Consider the following 26,683-nt stretch of genomic DNA (forward strand, 5'->3'; position numbering starts at 1 on the left):
GGTTTTGAATCTTTTTGAAAACAGAGCGATCTACGTCAGAGCTGTCACTATGGGAACAGCAGGCGTGGTGTACACAAGCCCCTCAGACCATTTTTCAAACAATCAACCCAATACCCTTTAACCAAAGGATGCCTTCATCCAATCAATGCTTCGTAGGCAACAGGTGTAGACTAACAGTGAAATGCTTGCTTCCCAACAAAGCAGAGAGAAAAATCTGAGAGAAAAATCGATAACTTGGCTAAATACACATGTTACCGGTACAAAGTCGATGTGCAGGGAGGGGTACGAGGTAATTGAGGTAGATACAGTGGGGAGAACAAGTATTTGATACACTGCCGATTTTGCAGGTTTTCCTACTTACAAAGCATGTAGAGGTCTGTCATTTTTATCATAGGTACACTTCAACTGTGAGAGACGGAATCTAAAACAAAAATCCAGAAAATCACATTGTATGATTTTTAAGTAATTAATTTGCATTTTATTGCATGACATAAGTATTTGATCACCTACCAACCAGTAAGAATTCCGGCTCTCACAGACCTGTTAGTTTTTCTTTAAGAAGCCCTCCTGTTCTCCACTCATTACCTGTATTAACTGCACCTGTTTGAACTCGTTACCTGTATAAAAGACACCTGTCCACACACTCAATCAAACAGACTCCAACCTCTCACAATGGCCAAGACCAGAGAGCTGTGTAAGGACATCAGGGATAAATTGTAGACCTGTACAAGGCTGGGATGGGCTACAGGACAATAGCCAAGCAGCTTGGTGAGAAGGCAACAACTGTTGGCACAATTATTAGAAAATGGAAGAAGTTCAAGATGACGGTCAATCACCCTCGGTCTGGGGCTCCATGCAAGATCTCACCTCGTGGGGCATCAATGATCATGAGGAATGTGAGGGATCAGCCCAGAACTACACGGCAGGACCTGGTCAATGACCTGAAGAGAGCTGGGACCACAGTCTCAAAGAAAACCATTAGTAACACACTACGCCGTCATGGATTAAAATCCTGCAGCGCACGCAAGGTCCCCCTGCTCAAGCCAGCGCATGTCCAGGCCCGTCTGAAGTTTGCCAATGACCATCTGGATGATCCAGAGGAGGAATGGGAGAAGGTCATGTGGTCTGATGAGACAAAAATAGAGCTTTTTGCTCTAAACTCCACTCGCCGTGTTTGGAGGAATAGAAGGATGAGTACAACCCCAAGAACACCATCCCAACCGTGAAGCATGGAGGTGGAAACATCATTCTTTGGGGATGCTTTTCTGCAAAGGGGACAGGACGACTGCACCGTATTGAAGGGAGGATGGATGGGGCCATGTATCGCGAGATCTTGACCAACAACCTCCTTCCCTCAGTAAGAGCATTGAAGATGGGTCGTGGCTGGGTCTTCCAGCATGACAACGACCCGAAACACACAGCCAGGGCAACTAAGGAGTGGCTCCGTAAGAAGCATCTCAAGGTCCTGGAGTGGCCTAGCCAGTCTCCAGACCTGAACCCAATAGAAAATCTTTGGAGGGAGCCGAAAGTCCGTATTGCCCAGCGACAGCCCCGAAACCTGAAGGATCTGGAGAAGGTCTGTATGGAGGAGTGGGCCAAAATCCCTGCTGCAGTGTGTGCAAACCTGGTCAAGAACTACAGGAAACGTATGATCTCTGTAATTGCAAACTAAGGTTTCTGTACCAAATATTCAGTTCTGCTTTTCTGATGTATCAAATACTTATGTCATGCAATAAAATGCAAATTAATTAATTAAAAATCATACAATGTGATTTTCTGGATTTTTGTTTTAGATTCCTTCTCTCACAGTTGAAGTGTACCTATGATAAAAATTACAGACCTCTACATGCTTTGTAAGTAGGAAAACCTGCAAAATTGTCAGTGTATCAAATACTTGTTCTCCCCACTGTATGTACATATAGGTAGGGATAAAGTGACTAGGCAACAGGATAGATAATAAGCAGTTGCAACAGCGTATGTTATGAGCATAAAATAGTTTGTGCAAAGGGGGGTCAATCTACACAGTCCAGGTAGCTATTTGGTTAACTATTTAGCTGTCTTATGGCTTGGGGTTAGAAGCTGTTCAGGGTCCTGTTGGCTCCAGACTTGGTGCATCGGTACCGCTTGCCGTGCGGTAGGAAGGAGAACAGTCTATGACTTGGGTGGCTGGAGTCTTTGACCATTTTTAGGGCCTTCCTCTGACACCGCCTGGTATAGAGTTCCTGGATGGCAGGGAGCTCGGCCCCAGTGATGTATTGGGCCGTACGCACTACCCTCTGTAGCACCTAGCGGTCAGATGCCAAGCACTTGCCATACCAAGCGGTGATGCAGCCAGTGAAGATGCTCTCAATGGTGCAGCTGTAGATCTTATTGAGGATCTGAGGGCCCATGCCAAATCTTTTCAGCCTCCTGAGGGGGAAGAAGACTTGTCGTGCCCTCTTCACGTGGACACCAAGGAACTTAAAGCTCTAGACCTGCTCCACTACAGCCCCGTCGATGTGAATGGGGGCGTGCTCGGCCCTCTGTTTCCTGTAGTCCACGATCAGTTCCTTTGTCTTGCTGATGTTGAGAGAAAGGTTGTTGTACTGGCACTGCCAGGTCACTAACCTCCTCTCTCTAGGCTGCTTCATTGTCATCTGTGATCAGGCCTACCACTGTCGTGTTGTCATCAAACTTAATGATGGTGTTGGAGTCATGCACGGCCGAGCAGTTGTGGGTGAACAGGGAGTACAGGAGGGTACTAAGCACACACTCCTGATGGGCCCCCTTGTTGAGGGTCAGCATGTCGGATGTGCTGTTGCCTACCCTCACTACCTGCGGGTGGCCCATCAGTAAAGTCATCAGTGGATCTGTTGGGGCGGTATAACGAATTAGAGTGGGTCCAGGGTGTCTGGGATGTAGTATTAATGTGAGCGATGACCAGCCTTTCAAAGAATTTCATGGCTACAGATGTGAGTGCTACAGGGTGAAAGTCATTTAGACAGGTTACCTTGACGTTCTTGGGCACAGGGATTATGGTGATCTGCTTGAAACGTGTAGGTATTACAGACAGGGCCAGGAAGAGGCTGAAAATGTCAGTGAAGACACTTGCCAGCTGATCAGCGCATGCTCTGAGTACTCTTCCTGGTATTCCATCTGGCCCCATGGTCTTGTGAATGTTAACCTGTTTAAAGGTCTTGCGAGATCACACAGCTGGCGTGGTTCAGTGATGTTTGCCATGGTTCAGTGATGCTTGCCTCAAAGCAATAATACCCCTTTTGCAAAGGATAGATTTCCGACTTCTGAACACACACACACACACACACACACACACACACACACACACACACACACACACACACACACACACACACACACACACACACACACACACACACACACACACACACACACACACACACACACACACACACACACACACACACTCACGGCTTGTGTGTCAATGACAGTCATTAGATCCGAGCTTTACTACATCTATCAAATGTGGCCTCATAACCTAAGGGACCACTGGACAGTCTCTAACTAAAGCTCCAAAGTCATAAAACTGGAATCAATTCCAATTAATTTAGATATGATTCATAAAGAGCATTGATCAGACCAGAGGCAGGAACGTTGCCATTGAATATTGACTAGTGTTTGAGCCGATGGCCTGCGGGTGAGGTCAGGAATGAGACCTTTTTATTTTTTTTATTTAACCTTTATTTAACCAGGTAGGCCAGTTGAGAACAAGTTCTCATTTACAACTGCGACCTGGCCAAGATAAAGCAAAGCAGTGCGACACAAACAACAACACGGAGTTAAACATGGAATAAACAAATGTACCGTCAACAATACAATAGAAAAAATCTATATACTGTGTGTGCAAATGAGGTAAGATTAGGGAGGTGAGGCAGTAAATAGGCCGTAGTGGCGAAGTAATTACAATTTAGCAATTAAAACACTAGAGTGATAGATGTGCAGAAGATGAATGTGCAAGTAGAGATACTGGTGTGTAAAGGAGCAAAAGAAACAAAAACAATATGGGGATGAGGTAGTTGGATGGGCTATGTACAGGTGCAATGATCTGTGAGCTGCTCTGACAGCTGATGCTTAAAGTTAGTGAGGGAGATATGAGTCTCCAGCTTCTGTGATTTTTGCAATTCGTTCAAGTCATTGGCAGCAGAGAACTGGAAGAAAAGGTGGCCAAAAGTGGAATAGGCTTTGGGGGTAACCAGTGAAATATACCTGCTGGAGCGCGTGCTACGGGTGGGTGCTGCTATGGTGACCAGTGAGCTGAGATAAAGTGGAGCTTTACCTAGCAAAGACTTATAGATGACCTGGAGCCAGAGGGTTTGGTGACAAATATGAGAAATATGAAGCGATGGCCAGCCAACAAGAGCATACAGGTTGCAGTGTTGGGTAGTATATGGGGCTTTGGTGACAAAACGGATGGCACTGTGATAGACTGCATCCAATTTGCTAAGTATTGTGTTGGAGGCTATTTTGTAAATGACATCGCCAAAGTCAAGGATCGGTAGGATAATCAGTATTACGAGCGTATGTTTGGCAGCATGAGTGAAGGATGCTTTCTTGCGAAATCGGAAGCCGATTCTAGATTTCGGAATTTTGGATGAAAAGCGTTCCCAAATTAAACTGCTTGCTACTCAGGCCCAGAAGATAGGATATGCATATAATTGGTAGATTTGAATAGAAAACACTCTAAAGTTTCCAGAATTGTTAAAATAGTGTCTCTGAGTATAACAGAACTGATTTGGCAGGCGAAAACCTGAGAAAAATCCATCCAGGAAGTAGGATTTTTATTTTTTTGTAGTTTTCTATTCAATCCCATTACAGTATCCTTTGACTTAGGACTCAAATTCAGTTCCTATGCCTTCCACTAGATGTCAACAGTCTATAGAAATTGTTTCAGGCTTGTATTCTGAAAAATGAGGGAGTAAGAGCAGTCTGAATGAGTGGACCCTGCAGTGTCACAGAGCTTTTTCATGCGCACGACCGAGAGAGTGCCTGTCTTGTTTACCTTATATATTGACAACGTTATCGTCCGGTTGAAATATTATTGATTGTTTAGGCTAAAAACAACCTGAGGATTGAATATAAACATCGTTTGACATGTTTCTATGAACTTTAAGGATACAATTTTGTTTTTTTGTCTGCCTGTTGTGACTGCGTTTGAGCCTGTGGATTACTGAAGGAAACGCGCGAACAAAACAGAGGTTTTTGGATATAAAGAGAGACTTTATCGAACAAAACAAACATTTATTGAGTAAATTAATGTCTTCTGAGTGCAACCATATGAAGATCATCAAAGGTAAGTGATTAATTTTATCTCTATTTCTGACTTGTGTAACTCTTCTACTTGGCTGGTTACTGTTTGTAATGATTTGTCTGCTGGGCGATGTTCTCAAATAATCGTAAGGTATGCTTTTGCCGTAAAGCCTTTTTGAAATCTGACACCGTGGTTGGATTCACAAGAAGTTAATCTTTAACAAACAGATCACCGACCATTTCGAATCCCACCGTACCTTCTCCACTATGTAATCTGGTTTCCGAGCTGGTCATGGGTGCACCTCAGACACGCTCAAGGTCCTAAACGATATCATAACCGCCATCGATAAAAGACAATACTGTGCAGCCGCATTCATCGACCTGGCCAAGGCTTTCGACTCTGTAATTCACCACATTCTTATTGGCAGACTCAACAGCCTTGATTTCTCAAATTACTGCCTCGCCTGGTTCACCAACTACTTCTCAGACAGAGTTCAGTGTGTCAAATTGGAGGACCTGTTGTCCGGACCTCTGGCAGTCTCTATGGGGGTGCCACAGGGTTCAATTCTCGGGCCGACTCTTTTCTCTGTATACATCAATGATGTCACTCTTGCTGCTGGTGATTCTCTGATCCACCTCTACGCAGACGACACCATTCTGTATACTTCTGACCCTTCTTTGGACACTGTGTTAACAACCCTCCAGAAGAGCTTCAATGCCATACAACTCTCCTTCAGTGGCCTCCAACTGCTCTTAAATGCAAGTAAAACTAAATGCAAGCTCTTCAACCGATCGCTGCCTGCAGTTCTGACTTAGAATATGTGGACAATTACAAATACCTAGTTAGACTGTAAACTCTCCTTCCAGACTCACATTAATTAAAACCTCACTAGGGTATGTGGGACGCTAGCGTCCAGTGAAATTGCAGAGCGCCAAATTCAAATACAGAAATACTCATTATAAAAAGTATTTTACATAGGTTTAACTTGGCTTTCGAAGACCTTAGAAAGGCAGGGTAGGATAGATATAGATCTGCAACAGTTTGGGTCTAGAGTGTCTCCCCCTTTGAAGAGGGGGATGACTGCGGCAGCTTTCTAATCTTTGGGGATCTCAGACGATACGAAAGAGAGGTTGAACAGACTAGTAATAGGGGTTGCAACAATTGCGGCGTGAATGCTCAGTTTCCTGTGTGCAGGCAGCTGACCTTATTTCCCCACAAACTCACTCCTCTTGTGTCTCATTATTTAAGCAATAAGGCCCGGGGGGTTGTGCTATATGGCTATTATACCACGGCTAAGGGCTGTTATTATGCACAACGCAACGCAGAGCTGCCTGGACGCAGCCCTTAGCCGTGGTATATTGGCCATATATCACAACCCCCCGAGGTGCCTTATTGCTATTATAAACTAGTTACCAACATAAGTAGAGCAGTTAAAATAAATGTTTTGTCGTACCAGTGGTATATGGTCTGATATACCACGGCTGTCAGCAAATCAGCATTCAGGGCTCGAACCACCCATTTTATAATTCATTGTATGACATCATACGTAGTTGCCTAGGATGTAGCGTAACAATTGAACCGCTAATCAACAGCAAATCAAATAGAAGTCTCTATGCAGAATGCAATATTCTTTCTAGCCCTCAAAAATATATTAACTTATGAGATGAACAATACTCAAGAGCACAATGTGTTACTGGCTGGAAGCAAATGTTTCATCAAAAACAAGACGGTTAAAAATATATAAAAAAACACTAAAGAGTGTCTCTTTCACGCAATTTTTTTGCAATCCGCTAACAGCTGAAAACTGTTGTTTTTTCTTATCAACCAACTGACATGTCTGGGTCTGTCTAGTAGTAATCTAGACTTCATAGTGGATGCTGGAGTAATTGGTAACATGTCCTGCTTCTGTTTGATTTTCTGCCCAGCCCAGAAAAAATAGCAATTGCATAATTCTGTAATAGGTTTATAGATTGATAATGGTGTGCTGGTCCTTAATTTGTGCTGCTCCTCAGCAAGTGATGCTGACATTTCAATCAGATTTATTCAGTTGTTGTTTAGACAAAATAGCTAGAATATTCTGTCAGTTTGCTTTACATCTCAGGACTGTGTTCAGCATGATGCAAACAGCCTCCACACTGCCTCTCCATCTGTAGCATCTATGTGCACTATGTGTGATGTCAGTCTCTCGCTCTGTGGATGTGTGTGTGTGTGTGTGTGTGTGTGTGTGTGTGTGTGTGTGTGTGTGTGTGTGTGTGTGTGTGTGTGTGTGTGTGTGTGTGTGTGTGTGTGTGTGTGTGTGTGTGTGTGTGTGTGTGTGTGTGTGTGTGTGTGTGTGTGTGTGTGTGTGTGTGTGTGTTTCGTATTTATTAAGATCCCCAATTATCTGCTGCCGAGGCAGTGGCTACTCTTCCTGGGGACCAAATAGGAAACAACACAACAAATAAAATACATAATATACACAGCACTACATTTACATTACAATTTAACCATTCAGCAGACGCTCCCATCCAGAGCGACCCACAGCTAGTGGATTCATGTTAAGATAGCCAGGTGAGAAAACCACATATCACAGTCGTATACCAACCACATATCACACACATAATAGAATGCAAAATACAATACAAAATACAATGCAAAATACAATACAAAATACAATACAAAATACAATGCAAAATACAATGCAAAATACAATGCAAAATTCAATGCAAAATACAATACAAAATACAATGCAAAATACAATACAAAATACAATGCAAAATACAATACAGAATACAATGCAAAATGCAATACAAAATGCATAAATTCTGTGTCTCTGCACAGTCCCCGTCGTGCCGAAAGGTGTTTTTTAAATTTAATACTGTATTTAATACTGTGTGTTTTCCAGCCCCTGTTCTGAACCTGGGGACCGTGAAGAGACCTCTGGCTGCATGTCTTGTGTGATACCGATGAGTGTCTGAACTGTGTGCCAACTACTTGAACAGACAGTTCGATACCTTCAGCACATCAACACCTCACACAAAGACCAATAGTGATGCAGTCAATCTCTTCTCAACTTTGTGTGTGTGTGTGTGTGTGTGTGTGTGTGTGTGTGTGTGTGTGTGTGTGTGTGTGTGTGTGTGTGTGTGTGTGTGTGTGTGTGTGTGTGTGTGTGTGTGTGTGTGTGTCAAGTAATTTAAAAAATATATTTCACGTGCACAAGTACAGTGAAATGCATTTCTTGCATATATGTGTGTGTATGTGTGCTATTCTTTTTCTTGCATGTGGATGTGTGTGCGTTGCCTGAGCGCTTGTGGGTGCGTATGTGCACATGCATATGTGTGTATGTGTGTCGAGAAGAGGGGTTCTTCTTGACTTACATGAAGCTAGTTATGTAAACCTCCTTTATCCACATGTGATTCTTTGTTGATAAGAAATACAACACCGGGGGATTAAAATACCATATCTGTTTGTACCGTGTAGACAAATAAGACAGCATTAGAGACAAAGGGGGTGATTCCACAGGACAATATGAAAAAATGCAGAATCCATGTAAATCCAAAACGAAGGAGGATCTTCAAAGGAGGGTAATCCCTGGTCATGTGGTGCATGTTGTTGTCTGACAGAACACGATAACCTCATCTCTCTCTGTCTCTGTCTCTGTCTCTGTCTCTGTCTCTGTCTCTGTCTCTGTCTCTGTCTCTGTCTCTGTCTCTCTCTCTCTCTCTCTCTCTCTCTCTCTCTCTCTCTCGTCTGTCTGTCTGTCTGTCTGTCTGTCTGTCTGTCTGTCTGTCTGTCTGTCTGTCTGTCTGTCTGTCTGTCTGTCTGTCTGTCTGTCTGTCTGTCTGTCTGTCTGTCTGTCTGTCTGTCTGTCTGTCTGTCTGTCTGTCTGTCTGTCTGTCTCTCTCTCTCTCTGTCTGTCTCTGTCTCTCTCTCTCTCTCTCTCTCTCTCTCTCTCTGTCTGTCTGTCTGTCTGTCTGTCTGTCTGTCTGTCTGTCTGTCTGTCTGTCTGTCTGTCTGTCTGTCTGTCTGTCTGTCTGTCTGTCTGTCTGTCTGTCTGTCTGTCTGTCTGTCTGTCTGTCTGTCTGTCTGTCTGTCTGTCTGTCTGTCTCTCTCTCTCTCTCTCTGTCTCTCTGTCTCTCTCTCTCTCTGTCTCTCTCTCTGTCTCTCTCGCTGTCTCTCTCGCGGTCTCTCTGTCTCTCTCTCTCTGTCTCCAGAAGTCAAAGGAAAGGAAAGGCTGCTCTAACAAGCTAGAGAGTCTCTCTGACTGTCCCTCTGAGGAGGAGGAACAGCCTAAAGTAAAGAGATTTTAAAAACCAAAAACAGAAATAGCCTGTTACAGTGCATTCGGAAAGTATTCAGACCCCTTGACTTGTTCCACATTTTGTTACTTACTAGCCTTATTCTAAAATGGATTAAATAAATGTTTTTCCTCATTAATCTACACACAATACCTCATAATGACAAAACAAAAACCGGTTATTAGAAATGTTTGCACATTTATAAAACATAAAACATAAATATTTACATACATTGGCAAGAAAAAGTATTTGAACCCTTTGGAATTATTGGAATTTCTGCATAAATTGGTCATAAAATGAGATCTGATCTTCATCTAAGTCACAACAACAGACAAACACATTCTGCTTAAACTGTCTAAATTGAAAACATAATTTAAACATTTACAGTGTAGGTTGGAAAAAGTATATGAACCTCTAGGCTAATGACTTCTCTAAAAGCTAATTGGAGGCAAGAGTCAGCTAACCTGGAGTTCAATCAATGAGACGAGATTGGAGATGTTGGTTAGAGCTGCCCTCTAAAAAAACACTGACAAAATTTGAGTTAGCTATTTACAAGAAGCATTGCCTGAAGTGAACCATGCCTCGAACAAAAGAGATCTCAGAAGACCCAAGATTAAGAATTGTTGACTTGCGTAAAGCTGGAAAGGGTTACAAAATTATCTCTAAAAGCCTTGATGTTCATCAGTCCATGGTAAGACAAATTGTCTATACATGGAAAAAGTTCAGCACTGTTGCTACTCTCCCAAGGAGTGGCCGTCCTGCAAAGATGACTGCAAGAGCACAGCGTAGAATGCTCAATGAGGTTAAGAAGAATCTTAGCGTCAGCTAAAGACTTACAGAAATCTCTGGAACATGCTAACATCTCTGTTGACGAGTCTACGATACGTAAAACAATAAACAAGAATGGTGTTCATGGGGGGACACCATGGAAGAAGCCACTGCTGTCCAAAAAAACCATTGCTGCACGTCTGAAGTTCGCAAAAGAGCATCTGGAAGTTCCACAGCGCTACTGCCAAAATATTCTGTGGAGAGATTAAACTACTGTTGAGTTGTTTGGAAGGAACACACACACTATGTGTGTAGAAAAAAAGGCACAGCACACAACATCTAAACCTCATCCCAACTGTAAAGTATGGTGGAGGGAGCATCATGGTTTGGAGCTGCTTTGCTGCCTCAGGGCCTGGACAACTTGCTATCTTCGACGGAAATTAATTCTCAAGTTTAAGAAGACATTTAGCAGGAGAATGTAATGCTATTTGTCTGCCAATTGAAGCTCAACAAAAGTTGTGTGATGCAGCAGGACAACGACCCAAAACACAGAAGTAAAACAAAAACAGAATGGCTTCAACAGAAGGAAATACGCCTTCTGGAGTGGCCCAGTCAGAGACCTGACCTCAACCCGATTGAGATGCTGTGGCATGACCTCAAGAGAGCGGTTCCCACCAGACATCCCAAGAATATTGCTGAACTGAAACAATTTTGTAAAGAGGAATGGTCCAAAATTCCTCCTAACCGCAGGTCTGATCCGCAACTACAGAAAACGTTTGGTTGAGGTTATTGCTACCAAAGGAGGGTCAACCAGTTAATTAAATCCAAGGAATTTTTTATTTCACATACTTCTCCACCCTGCACTGTGAATGTTTACACAGTGTGTTCAATAAAGACATGAAAACGTATAATTGTTATTATTATTATTATACATTTCAGCAGACTGTGTTTGTCTATTGTTGTGACTTAGATGAAGATCAGATAAAATAGACTCTTTGCTATGAGACTCGACATTGAGCTCAGGCGCATCCTGTTTCTATTGATCATCCTTGAAATGTTTCCACCTGTGGTAAATTCAATTGATTGGACATGATTTGGAAAGGCACACACCTGTCTATATAAGGTCCCACAGTTGACAGTTGGGGGAGAAGGGTCTTGGTCAGGGAGGTGACCAAGAACCCAATGGTCACTCTGAAAGAGCTCTAGAGTTCCTCTGTGGAGATGGGAGAACCTTCCAGAAGGACAACCTTTCCTGCAGCACTCCACCAATCAGGCCTTTATGGTAGTGGCCAGACGGAAGCCACTCCTCAGTAAAAGGCACATGACAGCCCGCTTGGAGTTTGCCAAAAGGCACATAAAGGACTCTCAGACCATGAGAAACAAGATTCTTTGGTCTGATGAAACCAAGATTGAACTATTTGGCCTGAATGCCAAGTATGACATCTGGAGGAAACCTGGCACCATCCCTATGGTGAAGCATGGTGGTGGCAGCATCATGCTGTGGGGATGTTTTTCAGCGGCAGGGACTGGCAGACTAGTCAGAATCGAGGGAAAGATGAATGGAGCAAAGTAGAGAGATCCTTGATGAAAACCTGCCCCAGAGTGCTCAAGATCTCAGACTGGGGTGAATGTTCACCTTTCAACAGGACAACGACCCTAACCACACAGCAAAGACAACGCAGCAGTTGCTTTGGGACAAGTCTCTGAATGTCCTTGAGTGGCCCAGCCAGAGCCCGGACTTGAACCCGATCAAACATCAGAGACCTGAAAATAGCTGTGCAGCAACGCTCCCCATCACCCTGACAGAGCTTGAGAGGATCTGCAGAGAAGAATGGGAGAAACTCCCCCAAATACAGGTGTGCCAAGCTTGTAGCATCATACCCAAGAAGACTCGAGGCTGTAATCGCTGCCAAAGGTGCTTCAACAAAGTACTGATCAAAGGATCTGAATACTTATGTAAATGTGATATTTTAGTTTTTGCTTTGTCATTATGGGGTGTTGTGTGTAGTATGATCAGGGTTGGGTAGGTTACTTTCTAAATTTAATCCTTTACAGTTACTAGTTACCTGTCCAAAATTGTAATCAGTAACGTAACCTTTTGATTACCTAAACTCAGTAATGTAATTTAGAGGTATTAGAAGAAGACAAAAATATATGTTACCAATTGAATGACATCTATTGCAGGATAAACAAATGTTAATGTTTACATAGCTGGCCATATATGGATGTTAAATTGTACTTTATGGGTTGGTTATGTATACTTCTTCTAACCCATCACTTTCTACTACATTAAATTATACCTTTACATTAATATATACTTTAATATATATATTAAAGTTCAAAAATGTATGTAGCAACTACAGATTGCCCTTTAAGTCTATCAAACGTGTGCGAGTTTGAGCATGTGTCCATTAGGCCTATGGATTTAAAAAGAGTATCAGCATGAATTAGATTGAGCAATAAAAGCCCCATTTTTATTCCATAGGCTGGGATCAACACACTAGGCAGCTGTTGTGCTGTGCATTTTTCACTGGCTGTCCCTGGTTTCAAAAACAATGATTGATAGGCAGCTTAAACTTCTTGAATTCAACCATTATTGGGTTCAAATACACATTTAGATTTGTGAACAGCCATCCACAACAACCACAATCCGTAAGGCGCAAATAGCTAAATCAGAGAGTAGAAGTGTGATTTACATCGATGTGCTATGTAGATATCAATAATAAGTGCTATCCGTACTGCTGTAGACTACACCACTGCTGTCATCCTTACCTCCAAGTGTTCATTCAAGTTGGATTATCTTTGAATGCCGACAGCAGTCGCATTATTGGAAGACATCGCTTGGACTGTAGCCTACAAAAGCCTATTCCTGCTCTTTTCCCGCGATCCATCAAACACATTTGGTGTGTCATCATAGTGGTCTCCTTGTGGTCAGACTCGCTCAGGTGGAACAAACTTAAACATACACCTTTTTTCAATGCTGATTTGAATGTCATTGAGAAAACAGAGACCTGTCAAAGATGTTTTCCTGAAAACATCCTTTCTGAATTTAAAAATAATCCTCGAAAGTATCTGTAGTCCGATTACAATGTTTTTGCGGGTAACATAACGGATTACAGTTTTTGTAATCCCTTACATGTAATGTAATCCGTTACTCCCCAACCCTGAGTATGATGAGGGGGAAAAAACAATTGAATCCATTTTAGAATAAGACTGTAACGTAACAAAATGTGGAAAAAGTCAAGGGGTCTGAATACTTTCCGTATGCACTGCATATGGCACATACAGTAGTCTCTCTGTATTGCACTGTGGTGGCCATCTGGGTTTGGTTTTGTTCCAACAACATCCATTGCACCTTTCTTGTCAGGGACAGGGCTATATATACTGCATCAAACAGGACCAGGTATGAGCAGAATGACAGAAATCAGAGTGACAGAGACCAACAATCTCAGCAGACCAACCTGGACGCATGGGTAGATGTAACATAGTAAATGAAAATCCAGGACACTCAAATTAGCATGATATGTTATGTTTGGTATGGCATGTATTAATTTGTGGATATCCATCATCCATTTTGATTGATACGAATTACAATTCATATGAAATTAATTACAATTAGTATGATATGCTACTAATTGCAATTCTTATAACATGTTATGAATTTGAAATATGTATGTTACGAATTCCAATTTGTTGTTGCTAACGTTAGCTAGGTGGCCAGGTGGCTAGCTAGGCTAAGGGTTAAGGTTAGGGTTGAGGTTATGACTTAGGTTAATGTGTTAAGGTTACGGTTAGGGGAAGTGTTAGCTAACATGCTAAATAGTTGCAATGTAGCTAACAAGTAGTAAGTAGTAGCAAAGTTGCTAATTAGCTAAAATTCTGAAGTTGTCCGTGATGAGATTTGAACACGCAACCTTTGGATTGCTAGACGTTTGTGATATACAGTTACCCATCCACCCCGCTCAACCACCCTCTTTTTGTTTTATCCTGAAGTAACCTTCTGTCTTATGAAACATACCATACTAATTTGAGTGTGTCGGATTTCATTTACTATGTTATGCCTAGTCTGTGAGACCAGGCTGAGCAGACAGACATCCAGATATTCTGTCTCTTGAACTCAAGTCAATATTATGAAGCAGGAAGCAGCCTCACTAGGCTTTCTCCTCTTCCCCCTGAGAGATGTAGGATCCTCCTAGCATGAACACAGATGTACACTGCTAGATAAGTGTTTCCTAGCTCAGATGAGCAGGATGATATTGTCACACTAACTTTGCGCAATCTAAAACCCTTCATGCTTATTCAGAGTGTTTGATGACAAAGTCTGTGACGCGCTCTACAATCAACTCAAATTAGCATACATTTTACGTTTGGCAATCTCAGATGAACATAAAATCAACAGGAACACACAGTGACCAATTGTTCAAGAGCAGAAAATAACAGTCCTCAACCCTCACTAAGATAAAACAGTTTCTCCTAAGCCATTTATCTAATTTAGCCACATTGTACGGACGTCGGACGGGTATGATAGAGTGGTGCGATGCGAATGCTAGCCTCCGCGTGCCTCGCGGGGACACTGAGAATTGAAAATCTCTCTTCTTCAATGCTGTGTGCCCCAGCCAGGCCTGTGGAGGCTCCCATTAGCATCGCACCAGTTCACGGGTATGATAGAGTGGTGCGATGCTAATGGGAGCCTCCATAGGCCTGGCTGGGGCACACAGAATTGAAGAAGAGAGACTTTGACCTGGTGCATGAACTGGTGCGATGCATCATCACCAACAGGCTCATCTCGAACAGCTCTGTAGCCAAACGGGGTCCTCTTCTGACAGAGAGAGCACTTTATGTGATTTATCACAAGCACTCCCATTGATCGGAACTATTAGAGGGCTGGAAAAAAGAGCCAACTCATTTTGGTGCATGGTGAGTGCTGCAAGGCACAATTGTCCAATCAGAGCAAATAACCTGTGGCTAGATTTATGTTATTTGATCAAAAGCTTATTTTCTCTCCTTAGTTACTGTAGCCCTTAGTTACTGTAGCCCTTAGTTACTGTAGCTCACAATAGGCTTTATACGTAATAATCATGATCATTAATTTAATTTAACTAATTGATTGATTGGTTTTCTTTCTCTGTCCAGGTGTCCGGTTGGACAACAGCAGCCATGTGATCGGGGGTGGCAGAGAGCAAAGAATGTCCAGGAGGTTCAGCTAAGCAGCCCTGCAGTGACAATCTCCCCCTCTGGCGCCTGTTTTCATGAGGACCCGAAGATGACTGTCACCAGCCGGCAGTCCTTGAATGTCCTGACAGTCATCTTTCTCCTGCTGTCCACTGCAGGTCAGTGCGGTTTAATACACCTTTTTGCTATGGTGTGTGTGTGTGTGTGTGTGTGTGTGTGTGTGTGTGTGTGTGTGTGTGTGTGTGTGTGTGTGTGTGTGTGTGTGTGTGTGTGTGTGTGTGTGTGTGTGTGTGTGTGTGTGTGTGTGTGTGTGTGTGTGTGTGTGTGTGTGTGTGTGTGTGTGTGTGTTAAAGTATATAGTCTCTTCGCACAGTCGCCTGTGAGCCTGGCAAGTGAGACTGGTGTATGACTGTCACGGAACAGTATTCTGCATGGTAAAACATCGATGTTGATTACTGTAACTAATCTGCATTTGTGAAACTGTATGTCGGTAACTGTAATGCACATTATAAAACAACTTGAGGTTTTATAGTATGCAAAGAACTTTATTTTGGTTTATAGGTTCAGCTCACAGGTTGAGCTTACAGGTTTTTTTCAGCTCACAGGTTGAGGTTGTAAACGGAACATAAGAGCCAACCTGTTTACTGTAGAATCCTAAAACTGGATAGGTGTTAATGTAACTAACAACATGGTAATATTTACGACAGAGTCCTAACCAGATCCAGCTGTTTTCCCTCTAGTAAGGCTCAGACTGCCTTCCCCCTGGCCTGCTTCTCCTTTAAGTCTTGCGTCATTAGAGGACGTTATGGTCCACTTCCAATGCTTAGGTGCTCTGCTTCCTGATTGCCAATTCACCCTCTTTATAACCGCAGACCCCTCCTTTATACCCCTTCTTTAAATAAAGGTTAAATAAATAAAATAACAAATATATCCTGTGGTTTATGAGATCAGCTATAGGATCAGAATACCAGAAATGGATTTTGATGACATGATTTTGGCATAAATTAAGCTGTCTTTTAAATGTCCTTTTGGGATTTATATGTGACCTTTATGAGTGACTGATTTGATTTATATATGTCTTACATAACTAGGATTTTGATATAGTTTTGATATGCTTTTAGAAAATGTACATGAACATATCGTTTTTTTGTGAAATGAGAAGTGTATTTCTGATTTGAGTGCTGGCAAAAGTGCTATTTCAGAAACTTGAGAGACCTACGTCTAGTTGTGAGAGATTAGTTAACAGATAAAGAAGGGTAATAAAATGAGACCGAAGAAAATGTACTGTTATCAAATCAAATCAGGGGGTAGAAGTAATTTGTCCAGTGGCAATTTTTATAAATTGTTCAGCAGTCTAATGGCTTGGGGGTAGAAGCTGTTAAGGAGCCTTTTGGTCCTAGACTTGATGCTCCAGTACCGCTTGCCGTGCGTAGCAGAGAAAACAGTCTATAACTTGGGTGACTGGAGTCTCTGACAATTTTATGGGCCTTCCTCTGACACCGCATATTATAGAGGTCCTGGATGGCAGGAAGCTTGGCCCCAGTGATGTACTGGGCCGTTCGCACCTCCCTCTGTAGCGCCTTACGGTCAGATGCCAAACAGTTGCCATACCAGGCGGTGATGCAACCGGTCAGGATGCTCTCGATGGTGCAGCTGTAGAACCTTTAGAGGATCTGGGGACCTATGCCAAATCTTTTCAGTCTCCTGAGGGGGAAAAGGTTTTGTCGTGCGCTCTTCACGACCGTCTTGGTATGTTTGGACCATGATAGTTCATTAGTGATGTGGACACCAAGGAACTTGAAACTCTCGACCCACTCCACTACAGCCCTGTCGATGTTAATTGGGGCCTGTTCGGCCCGCCTTTTCCTGTAGTCCACGATCAGCTCCTTTGTCTTGCTCACATTGAGGGAGAGGTTGTTGTCCTGGCATCACACTGCCAGTTCTCTGACCTCCTCCCTATAGGCCGTCTCATCGTGGTCGGTGATCAGGCCTACCACTGTTGTGTCGTCCGCAAACTTAAGGATGGTGTTGGAGTCGTGTTTGGCCACGCAGTCGTGGGTGAACAGGGAATACAGGAGGGGACTAAGTACACACCCCTGAGGGGCCCCAGTGTCAAGGATCAGCGTGGCAGGCGTATTGTTGCCTACTCTTACCACCTGGGGGTGGCCCGTCAGGAAGTCAAGGATCCAGTTGCAGAGGGAGGTGTTCAGTCCCAGAGTCCTTAGCTTAGTGATGAGCTTCGTGGGCACTATGGAGTTGAACGCTGAGTTATAGTCAATGAACAGCCTTCTCACATAGGTGTTCCTCTTGTCCAGGTGAGAAAGGGCAGTGTGGAGTGCGATTGAGATTGCGTCATCTGTGGATCTGTTGAGGCGGTATGAGAATTGAAGTAGGTCTAGGGTGTCCGGGAGGATGCTGTTAATGTGAGCCATGACCAGCCTTTCAAAGCACTTCATGGCTACCGACGTGAGTGCCATGGGGTGGTAATCATTTAGGCAGGTTACCATCACTTCCTTGGGCACAGGGACTATGGTGGTCTGCTTGAAACATGTAGGTATTACAGACTCGGTCAGGGAGAGGTTGAAAATGTCAGTGAAGACACTTGACAGTTGGTCTGCGCATTCTTTGAGTACACGTCCTGGTAATCCGTTTGGCCCAGCGGCTTTGTGAATTTTGACCTGTTTAAAGGTTTTGTTCACATCAGCTACCGAGAGCATTATCACACAGTCATCCAGAACAGCTGGTGCTCTCGTGCATGCTTCAGTGTTGCTTCCCTCCAAGCGAGCATACAAGGCATTTAGCTCATCTGGTAGGCTCGCATCACTGGGCAGCTCGCGTCTGGGTTTCCCTTTGTACTCTGTAAAAGTTTTCAAGCCCTGCCACATCCGACGAGCATCAGAGCTGGTGTAGTAGGATTCAATCTTAATCCTGTATTGACACTTTGCTTGTTTGATGGTTTGTCTGAGGGCATAGCGGGATTTCTTATAAGCGTCCTGATTAGTCTCCCGCTCCTTGAAAGCGGAAGCTCTAGCCTTTAGCTCGATGCGGATGTTGCCTGTAATCCATGGCTTCTGGTTGGGATATGTACGTACAGTCACTGTGGGGACGACATCATCGATGCACTTATTGATGAAGCCGATGACTGAGGTGGTGGATTCCTCATTGCCATTGGATGAATCCCGGAACATATTCCAGTCTGTGCTAGCGAAACAGTCCTGTAGTGTAGCATCCGTGTCATCTGACCACTTCCGTATTGACCGAGTCACTGGTACTTTCTGCTTTAGTTTTTGCTTGTAAGCAGGAATCAGGAGGATAGAATTAGGGTCAGATTTGCCAAATGGAGGGTGAGGGAGAGCTTTGTATGCATCTCTGTGTGTGGAGTAAAGGTGGTCTAGGATTTTACCCCCCTGGTTGCACATGTGACATGCTGGTAAAAATTTTGTAAAACTGATTTAAGTTTGCCTGCATTAAAGTCCCCAGCCACTAGGAGTGCCACTTCTGGGTGAGCATTTTCTTCTTTGCTTATGGCCTTATAGAGTTGGTTGAGAGCGGTCTTAGTGCCAGCTTCATTATGTGGTGGTAAATAGACGGCTACGAATAATACAGATGAGAACTCTCTTGGTAGATAGTGTGGTCTCCAGCTTCTCATAAGGTACTCTACCTCATGCGAGAATTACCTCGAGACTTCTGTAATATTAGACATCGTGCACCAGCTGTTATTGACAAAAAGACACGTCTTACTCGTCTTACCAGAGGTAGCATCTCTGTTCTGCCAGTGCATGGAAAATCCCACTAGCTCTATAATGTCCGTATCTTCGTTCAGCCACGTCTCAGTGAAACATAAGATGTTACAGTTTTTAATATCTCGTTGGTAGGATAATCTTAGGAGTAGGTCATCAATTTTATTTTCCAATGATTGCACGTTAGCAAGAAGAATGGAAGGCATTGGGAGTTTACTCGTTTGCCTCAGGATTCTCAGAAGGATCCTCGATCTGCGTCCCCTTTTCCGGCGTCTTTTCTTCACGCAAAAGGCATGGATCTGGGCCTGTTCCAGTGAAAGCAGGATATCCTTCTCATCGGACTCGTTAAAGGAAAAAGTTTCTTCCAGTCCGCTGTGAGTAATTGCTTTTCTGTCCAGAAGTTATTTCCGGTCATAAGAGACAGTAGCAGCAACATTATGTACACAATAAGTTAAATAATAAGTTACACAAAATGCAAAAAAATAACAAAATAGAGCAATTGGTTGGGAGAATGTAAAACATCAGCCATGTTCTTTGGCGCCATCTTAACTACTGTTATGAATGTTTACCAGCGTGCATCCATCTGAGTGAGAGCGTCTCTCCATACTATTAAACCTCAAGCTTCCTCACTCCTCATTCTACTTCCCTGTTCAGCATGGACACAGAAGCCTGAAAATTTGGGAGAGTCGGAGGGAAGCCAATTCAAGCTATTTAGCCAATAAGCCAGCCAGTCAGCCAGTCATTCAGACGGCCCTGAGTGAAGCACTGTCCCAAGCTCATTAGACCTGAGAGTGTTCTCCTCTTTCAAATGGCCAATATGTCCCTGATTGGCCTGCTCGGTCTACATGGGATTAGAAAATACTTTTACCATCATTGGCAGAAATATATAATAACCCCCTCCCTCCCCTTCCCCCCTCTAACTAAATCCCAGAAGGAACATTATTTTCCCTCTTAGCAGTGCAATTGTCTTGGCTCCATCGTGGAGAGGAAGAGCTCATAGTCTTAATACAGAGACATCACCTTGTTCCAGTTCTCGTCCTCTGCCATTGTTTCTACAGGCAACACTCATTCCATATTGCTAGAAGGGCAATCTATCCCCAGCTATGCTATGGCGGACGTTTTTACCTCATGTTATCAACGGTAATAAAATGCGAAAGGATGCCAAATTGCCAGACCTGATTGGTTTTGATGGTGTCTGTCTAACAAGTAGTTTTGTTTTGGTCCACAGTGACATATGAGACAACTGTGATGAGCCCTGTAAATCTACACTCATTATCTCTGCTCTGTTGCTCTGACATATAGGTAATTGGTGATCATCTACAATGAGTCCAGGCTACCAAATGATGTTTCCATGACTCCCATCACAGAGAAACCCCTCTCTGGTTGCCAGATTCAGAGATTAATAAATGTCTGTTGATTTCTGCTTGGTTTTGCATAATTTGCACCACAATAGAAATCACAAGCTAAATAATCTTCGATATATATATTTTTTATTATTATTATAGAATTTTCCTTTTTTCAGGTCAACATCATAAACAAATTGTAGATATGTGCATACATTTGAATTCTAAAATGAAACAAGGTAGCATAAAATATGGCATTACCAACAAACACCAAAACAAAACAAAAACATGCAAAAACAATAAGAATGATAACATTCCCTTTCAGTTCTCTGCTCTTAATTTTTCATGACTTAAATTTTTTTTTAAATTAAATTAATTAACCTTACTATTTTTCTTACATGCCTTTAATAATTTGACTGTCGCAAAATGTGTGGCTGTAGTATGTAAAATATCAAATACTACCAGAGTATAGAGGCCTTACAGCTATACAACAAAATTATTATTTCATACAAGAAAGCGACCAGGGTCCGGTTGACCCGTAGATTCATTTAATTATTGTATTGAGACGTCTTAGGGTATCTGCAAGATTAGGGGAAGAGATAGCAAAAAGAGCTCCCATATTGTATAGAAATCGCCTTCCTTGTTCCTAAATATAGCACAATTTTTTTTCTCCAGTGGAAAATTTTTAAAGGTCCCACAATACCACTGATTTATTGTTGATGGCTGGTCTTTTATCCAGTTAAGGAGAAGGCATTTGCTTGTCACAAAGAGTAATTTTTTAAGAAGTATTGAGCTGTGCTAAGGTAAGTGAGGGCCTGTTCCCGACAACACCCAAAACAAATAGCCATGGGTCCATTCTTATAGAATACATGAACATGTCCTCCAGCTCCATTTTGAAATTTGCCCGGAACATTTTAATTAATGGGCAAGTCCAAAACAGGCAAGCTGAATCATGATGGTCTCAATCACTATAATCCATTTATCAGATTTGTAAAGTAATTCTTGAAAATATTTTACCTCACAGGAGTGCTTGCCAAGAAGACAGTACCTTCATCCTCCGACTGTCTTTCTCTTCTCCACAGCTCTATCAGCTCATTTCAGAGTGTGTGAACCATACTCTGACCACAAGGGGCGCTATCACTTTGGTTTCCACTGCCCTCGCCTTTCTGACAACAAGACCTACATGTTCTGCTGTCACCACAACAACACAGCCTTCAAGTACTGCTGCAACGAGACTGAGTTCCAGACGGTCATGCAGGTCAACCTGACTACCGCCACAGACGGCTTCAAACACAAGTGAGTCATATTCAGGTTTTAGTAGTAAATATATAAAGTAGTACTTTTCCTTATCTGTTAGTAAGCTAATTATTGTGATTCTATGATACGGTTTAATGTTATTATAAAATGGTACTGACACTAGCTTGAGTGAATATCTAAAGAACATGTCAAAAGTTTATCTGTAAGGAAACGACCAACAGTTTCATACTCAAGATTTAGACATTTCAAAGACTTTCGCGCAGAGAAAAAAAGCCCTGGCCTTTAAATGTTAGTGAGTGATAAGCTGTTGGCTCCCTCGACAATATCCCACTCATTGACACCATTTGCCTGGTGCTCAAAGGGCACGTTGACATTGATCTTCTCCTACTGTATAGAGAGAATCACAACCAAAGTAAAAGAGCTGAAGCTTTGTTACTGAGTGTGTGAGTGGGCTGCAGGCGGATGCCGTCTCTCAACAGAGATGGATATTGTACTTGAGTGTATTGTCTTATACTATACTATTAAAAACAAAACAGATTTTTTAAGTGAGAGGTAGGCATTGGTCAGAAGCCAAAAAAGTGAATTCACATGAGCACCACAATAAGTACTTCACCCATGCTCTACCAAGGTTTTCCAACACACAGCTTTGACCTACTACAGTAGCTCTGTTGGTCTATTGTATTTCCAACCATTTGTAAGAAGGTTGCTTAGGATTCAATCCTTCTCAAAAAGTCCTACTCTTAGAGGAGGTGCTCCCATAATAATGTTATTTGTACCGCATACAAGGTAATGTATTGCATTCTTCCCACCCCAAACAAAACATTATCCCATTCCACTACCTTTTCAAGCTTTTTTTATTATATGAAAGCGAGCTTTGCTTTTATACTTACAACCACCAGGCTTGATTGAGTAATCTGTTTTGTTTTGTAGTAATGTGGTGCCTGCCTGTATTTCCTTGAACTTTTATTTTAACAATACATTCAATGAAAAATAAATATATTTTTTGACAAATATAAAAGCAGTAGGTGGTCTGTTCAACACAGGCACTCATATAGATACTGTATAGAGAGTATCTATAGGTCTATAGAGCCTGTCTGCATTCCTGATTTCTGCAACCGTTAGCTTACCTGTGTAATATTAACATAAACTCAGACCCAGTTGATTTTTAAACATGGTCCTGTTTTATCAATTGATGTGCTGAACAGTTCATTACCTCTGTCAAATTACTGTGTAGTTCAAATATATGCATGGATTTGTATTTATTTGAGCAATAAAGATGATGACGCTTCAATAATACACATTTACAATAGGCCTATATCTAAAGATACTTATAGCCTAATGTATGTACCTTACCAGTCAAACGTTTGGACACACCTACTCATTCAAGGGTTTTTCTTTATTTTTACTATTTTCTACATTGTAGAATAATAGTGATTAAATCAAAACTATGAAAAAACATATATGGAATCATGTAGTAACCAAAAAAGTGTTAAACAAATCAAAATCTATTTTAAATTTTAGATTCTTCAAAGTAGCCATCCTTTGCCTTGATGACAGCTTTGCACAAACTTTTGACTGGTACTGTATATATACATAATAGCAGGACATTTAATAGCAGGACACTGTAAAATCCATTATCCCTCTGAAGAGTATGAATTAAGCTGTCTGGGAAAAAATCCCTGATCTCCTGTAACAAGACAATCAAGAAAGCTCCTTGAAAATACACAAAATAATCAACATATACACAATAACTATTTACATGAATATGTACTTTAAAGATTACTGAAGAAGTACTACATTACCTGTAAACAATAGTGAGTTATTACAAAATATACAATTTACAATCAAACAAACATTAATCAGATATAGTAAACTTTGTACATACAATTTATGGATGGCCACAATTGCTCTTGAAGATGTATTGGGCTATGCAGACTTTCTTGTTCAAGCCCAGTTCTACCACAACTGATTCAACTATTCAAGGTCTCGATGAACAGCTGAAGTCTTGATGAACAGCTGAGCAGTAGAATCAAGTGTGGTAGCACTGGGATTGAACAAAAAAGCCTGCATAACCCTGTGGCTCTTCAATAGCAATTTTGTTAACTCCTGATACACAAACTGTGACAAATTAGACAAATACAAAACACTTTTAAGAATACATATTTATAAATCTGACATTGGATAGGTGCTCTAAATCCTTTAGCTACAAATGTTCTGAGTAATGATGTACACGGCTGTCCAGCTCCAGTAAAAGAGCACACATTCCCAGATGTATAAATGGCAGCATAAATATGAAAACAGTTGGGAGTACTCACAGATTTGGAACAGAACATACATAAGTGCTACTGACAGTGTTTGATGTCCTGTAGCATACATTTTTTGTCAGCTTCTCAAATGACAGAAAGTGGCACCTGAAAAGGAGAAAACGTTTCAACTTGTGCTACTTATCGCATGCATTTGTACCGTAGGGATGACGTGCATCTGATGGATGAGGGCAACAGATGCCTTCCTAGAGAGTTGGTCTCTCTACCGTTCTCTCCTCCGTAGTACCAAGACCAACGCACCAATACTAGTGCACGCCACACTCCCTGTTCCTTGCCACTCAGCGATGCCCAACAAACCCAAAGGCTCTTTTAAGACAGACCTAATCAATTAAAATACGCACACACTGTGCACGCGTGTGTGTGTGCGCCAGTGTGTGTGCCGGGAAAGGGACGGGGGTGTCAAACTACAGTATACACGAAAGAGAATGGTCAAAATATCCCCTCTAGTAGGCAAATCCAGGATCTTAAAATCGCAGGGCAGTGACGCTAAAAGTTGATACCAACCCTGTTAGAGATACGTCAACTAGACACTCTATTTAAATGGACAGTCTGGTGATGACAGCACCTGTTATAGATACGTCAACTAGACACTCTATTTAAATGGACAGTCTGGTGATGACAGCACCTGTTATAGATACGTCAACTAGACACTCTATTTAAATGGACAGTCTGGTGATGACAGCACCTGTTTGTTCCAAAATGTTTTTGTTCATTCTGTACTGATTTACCGTTTATTTCTCTTGCTTGGTCTTTAAGAGTCTATTGACGCACCCGTGCTTCAATCTAAGTAACTTAATAAAAAAATCCCCATAAAATCCATCATTTTAAACTAGAGATATCTGAGATATCTTTTTTTCATGGGCTGCATCTCAATCCACCACATCTGCAGATGTCGGCCTTACCTATCTGCAGTGGAAGGTGGCCAAGCTACAGTGATGTTTGTCAAACCATGAGACAGAAAAATGTGACGTTTTGCTCCACGACCCCCACAAGTGTCATGGGACTCATCTGAAGCGAACCCATACAAATGAATGGGACTATGGAGGTAGTTTTGTGCCAACAAAAATAAGGGGTTAAATAATTGACCAAAAAAACTAAACTATATCCTGAGCTTTCTTATATCTCCTAGATATAGGACAGACCATAGCTGCAAGAAGTAGTTTGGGGGTGGGGGTGCTGCAGATTTTTTTTTGTCCCCACTGAAGGCGTCAGTAACGGCTAATACAGGACTAGTAAAGGCCCAGTGAAAAGAAATGTCACAAAATGTATTTGAGCGTTTACCAGCGTTTGTAACTTGAGTCTGATATTTATCTGTACAAAACAGTTAATATGATAATAATTGTGGAATATAAATATACTTGTTTGATACAGTTGAAGTCGGAAGTTTACATACACCTTAGCCAAATACATTTAAACTCAGTTTTCACAATTCCTGACATTTTATCAGAGTAAAAATGTCCTGTCTTAGGTCAGTTAGGATCACCACTTTATTTTAAGAATGTGAAATGTAAGAACAATAGTTGTGAGAATGATTTATTTCAGCTTTTATTTCTTTCATCACATTCCCAGTGGGTCAGAAGTTTACATACACTCAATTAGTATTTGGTAGCATTGCCTTTAAATTGTTTAACTTGGGTCAAACGTTTCGGTTAGCCTTCCACAAGCTTTCCACAATAAGTTGGGTGAATTTTGGCCCATTCTTCCTGACAGAGCTGTTGTAACTGAGTCAGGTTTGTAGGCCTCCTTGCTCACACATGCTTTTTCAGTTCTGCCCACACATTTTCTATAGGATTGAGGTCAGGGCTTTGTGATGGCCACTCCAATACCTTGACTTTGTTGTACTTAAGCCATTTTGCCACAACTTTGGAAGTATGCTTGGGGTCATTGTCCATTTGGAAGACCCATTTGCGACCAAGATTTAACTTCCTGACTGATGTCTTCAGATGTTTCTTCAATATATCCACATAATTTTGCACCAGTGCACCAGTCCCTCCTGCAGCAAAGCACCCCCACAACATGATGCTGCCACCCACGTGCTTCATGGTTGGGATGGTGTTCTTTGGCTTGCAAGCCTCCCCCTTTTTCCTCCAAACATAACGATGGTCATTATGACCAAACAGTTCTATTTTTGTTTCATCAGACCAGAGGACATTTCCCCAAAAAGTACGATCTTCGTCCCCATGTGCAGTTGCAAACCGTAGTCTGGCTTTTTTATGGCGGTTTTGGATCAGTGGCTTCTTCCTTGCTGAGCGTCCTTTCAGGTTATGTCGATATAGGACTCGTTTTACTGTGACTATAGATACTTTTGTACCTGTTTCCTCCAGCATCCTCACAAGGTCCTTTGCTGTTGTTCTGGAATTGATTTGCACTTTTCGCACCAAAGTACGTTCATCAACGCGTCTCCTTCCTGAGCGGTATGGCGGCTGCGTGGTCCCATGGTGTTTATACTTGCGTACTATTGTTTGTACAGATGAACGTGGTACCATCAGGCGTTTGGAAATTGCTCCCAAGGATGAACCAGACTATTCAATTATTT

The 26,683-nt window shown here is 42.1% G+C and overlaps 1 protein-coding gene across 2 annotated transcripts in view; it reads left to right on the forward strand.

Annotated features, from left to right (window-relative positions):
- The window catches only part of shisal1b (shisa like 1b), a 70,910-nt gene that overhangs the window by 26,794 nt on the left and 17,433 nt on the right, over positions 1-26,683 (forward strand). For both annotated transcript variants that reach the window (XM_071326313.1, XM_071326311.1), the window contains exons 2-3: positions 15,445-15,641; positions 21,649-21,862. In XM_071326313.1, the coding sequence (XP_071182414.1) occupies positions 15,575-15,641; positions 21,649-21,862 (281 nt within the window). In that variant the 5' untranslated portion in view covers positions 15,445-15,574. The remainder of the gene's footprint in view (positions 1-15,444; positions 15,642-21,648; positions 21,863-26,683) is intronic.

This window comes from Salvelinus alpinus, chromosome 9 (genome assembly GCF_045679555.1).
Source record: "Salvelinus alpinus chromosome 9, SLU_Salpinus.1, whole genome shotgun sequence".
Lineage (NCBI taxonomy): Eukaryota > Metazoa > Chordata > Actinopteri > Salmoniformes > Salmonidae > Salvelinus > Salvelinus alpinus.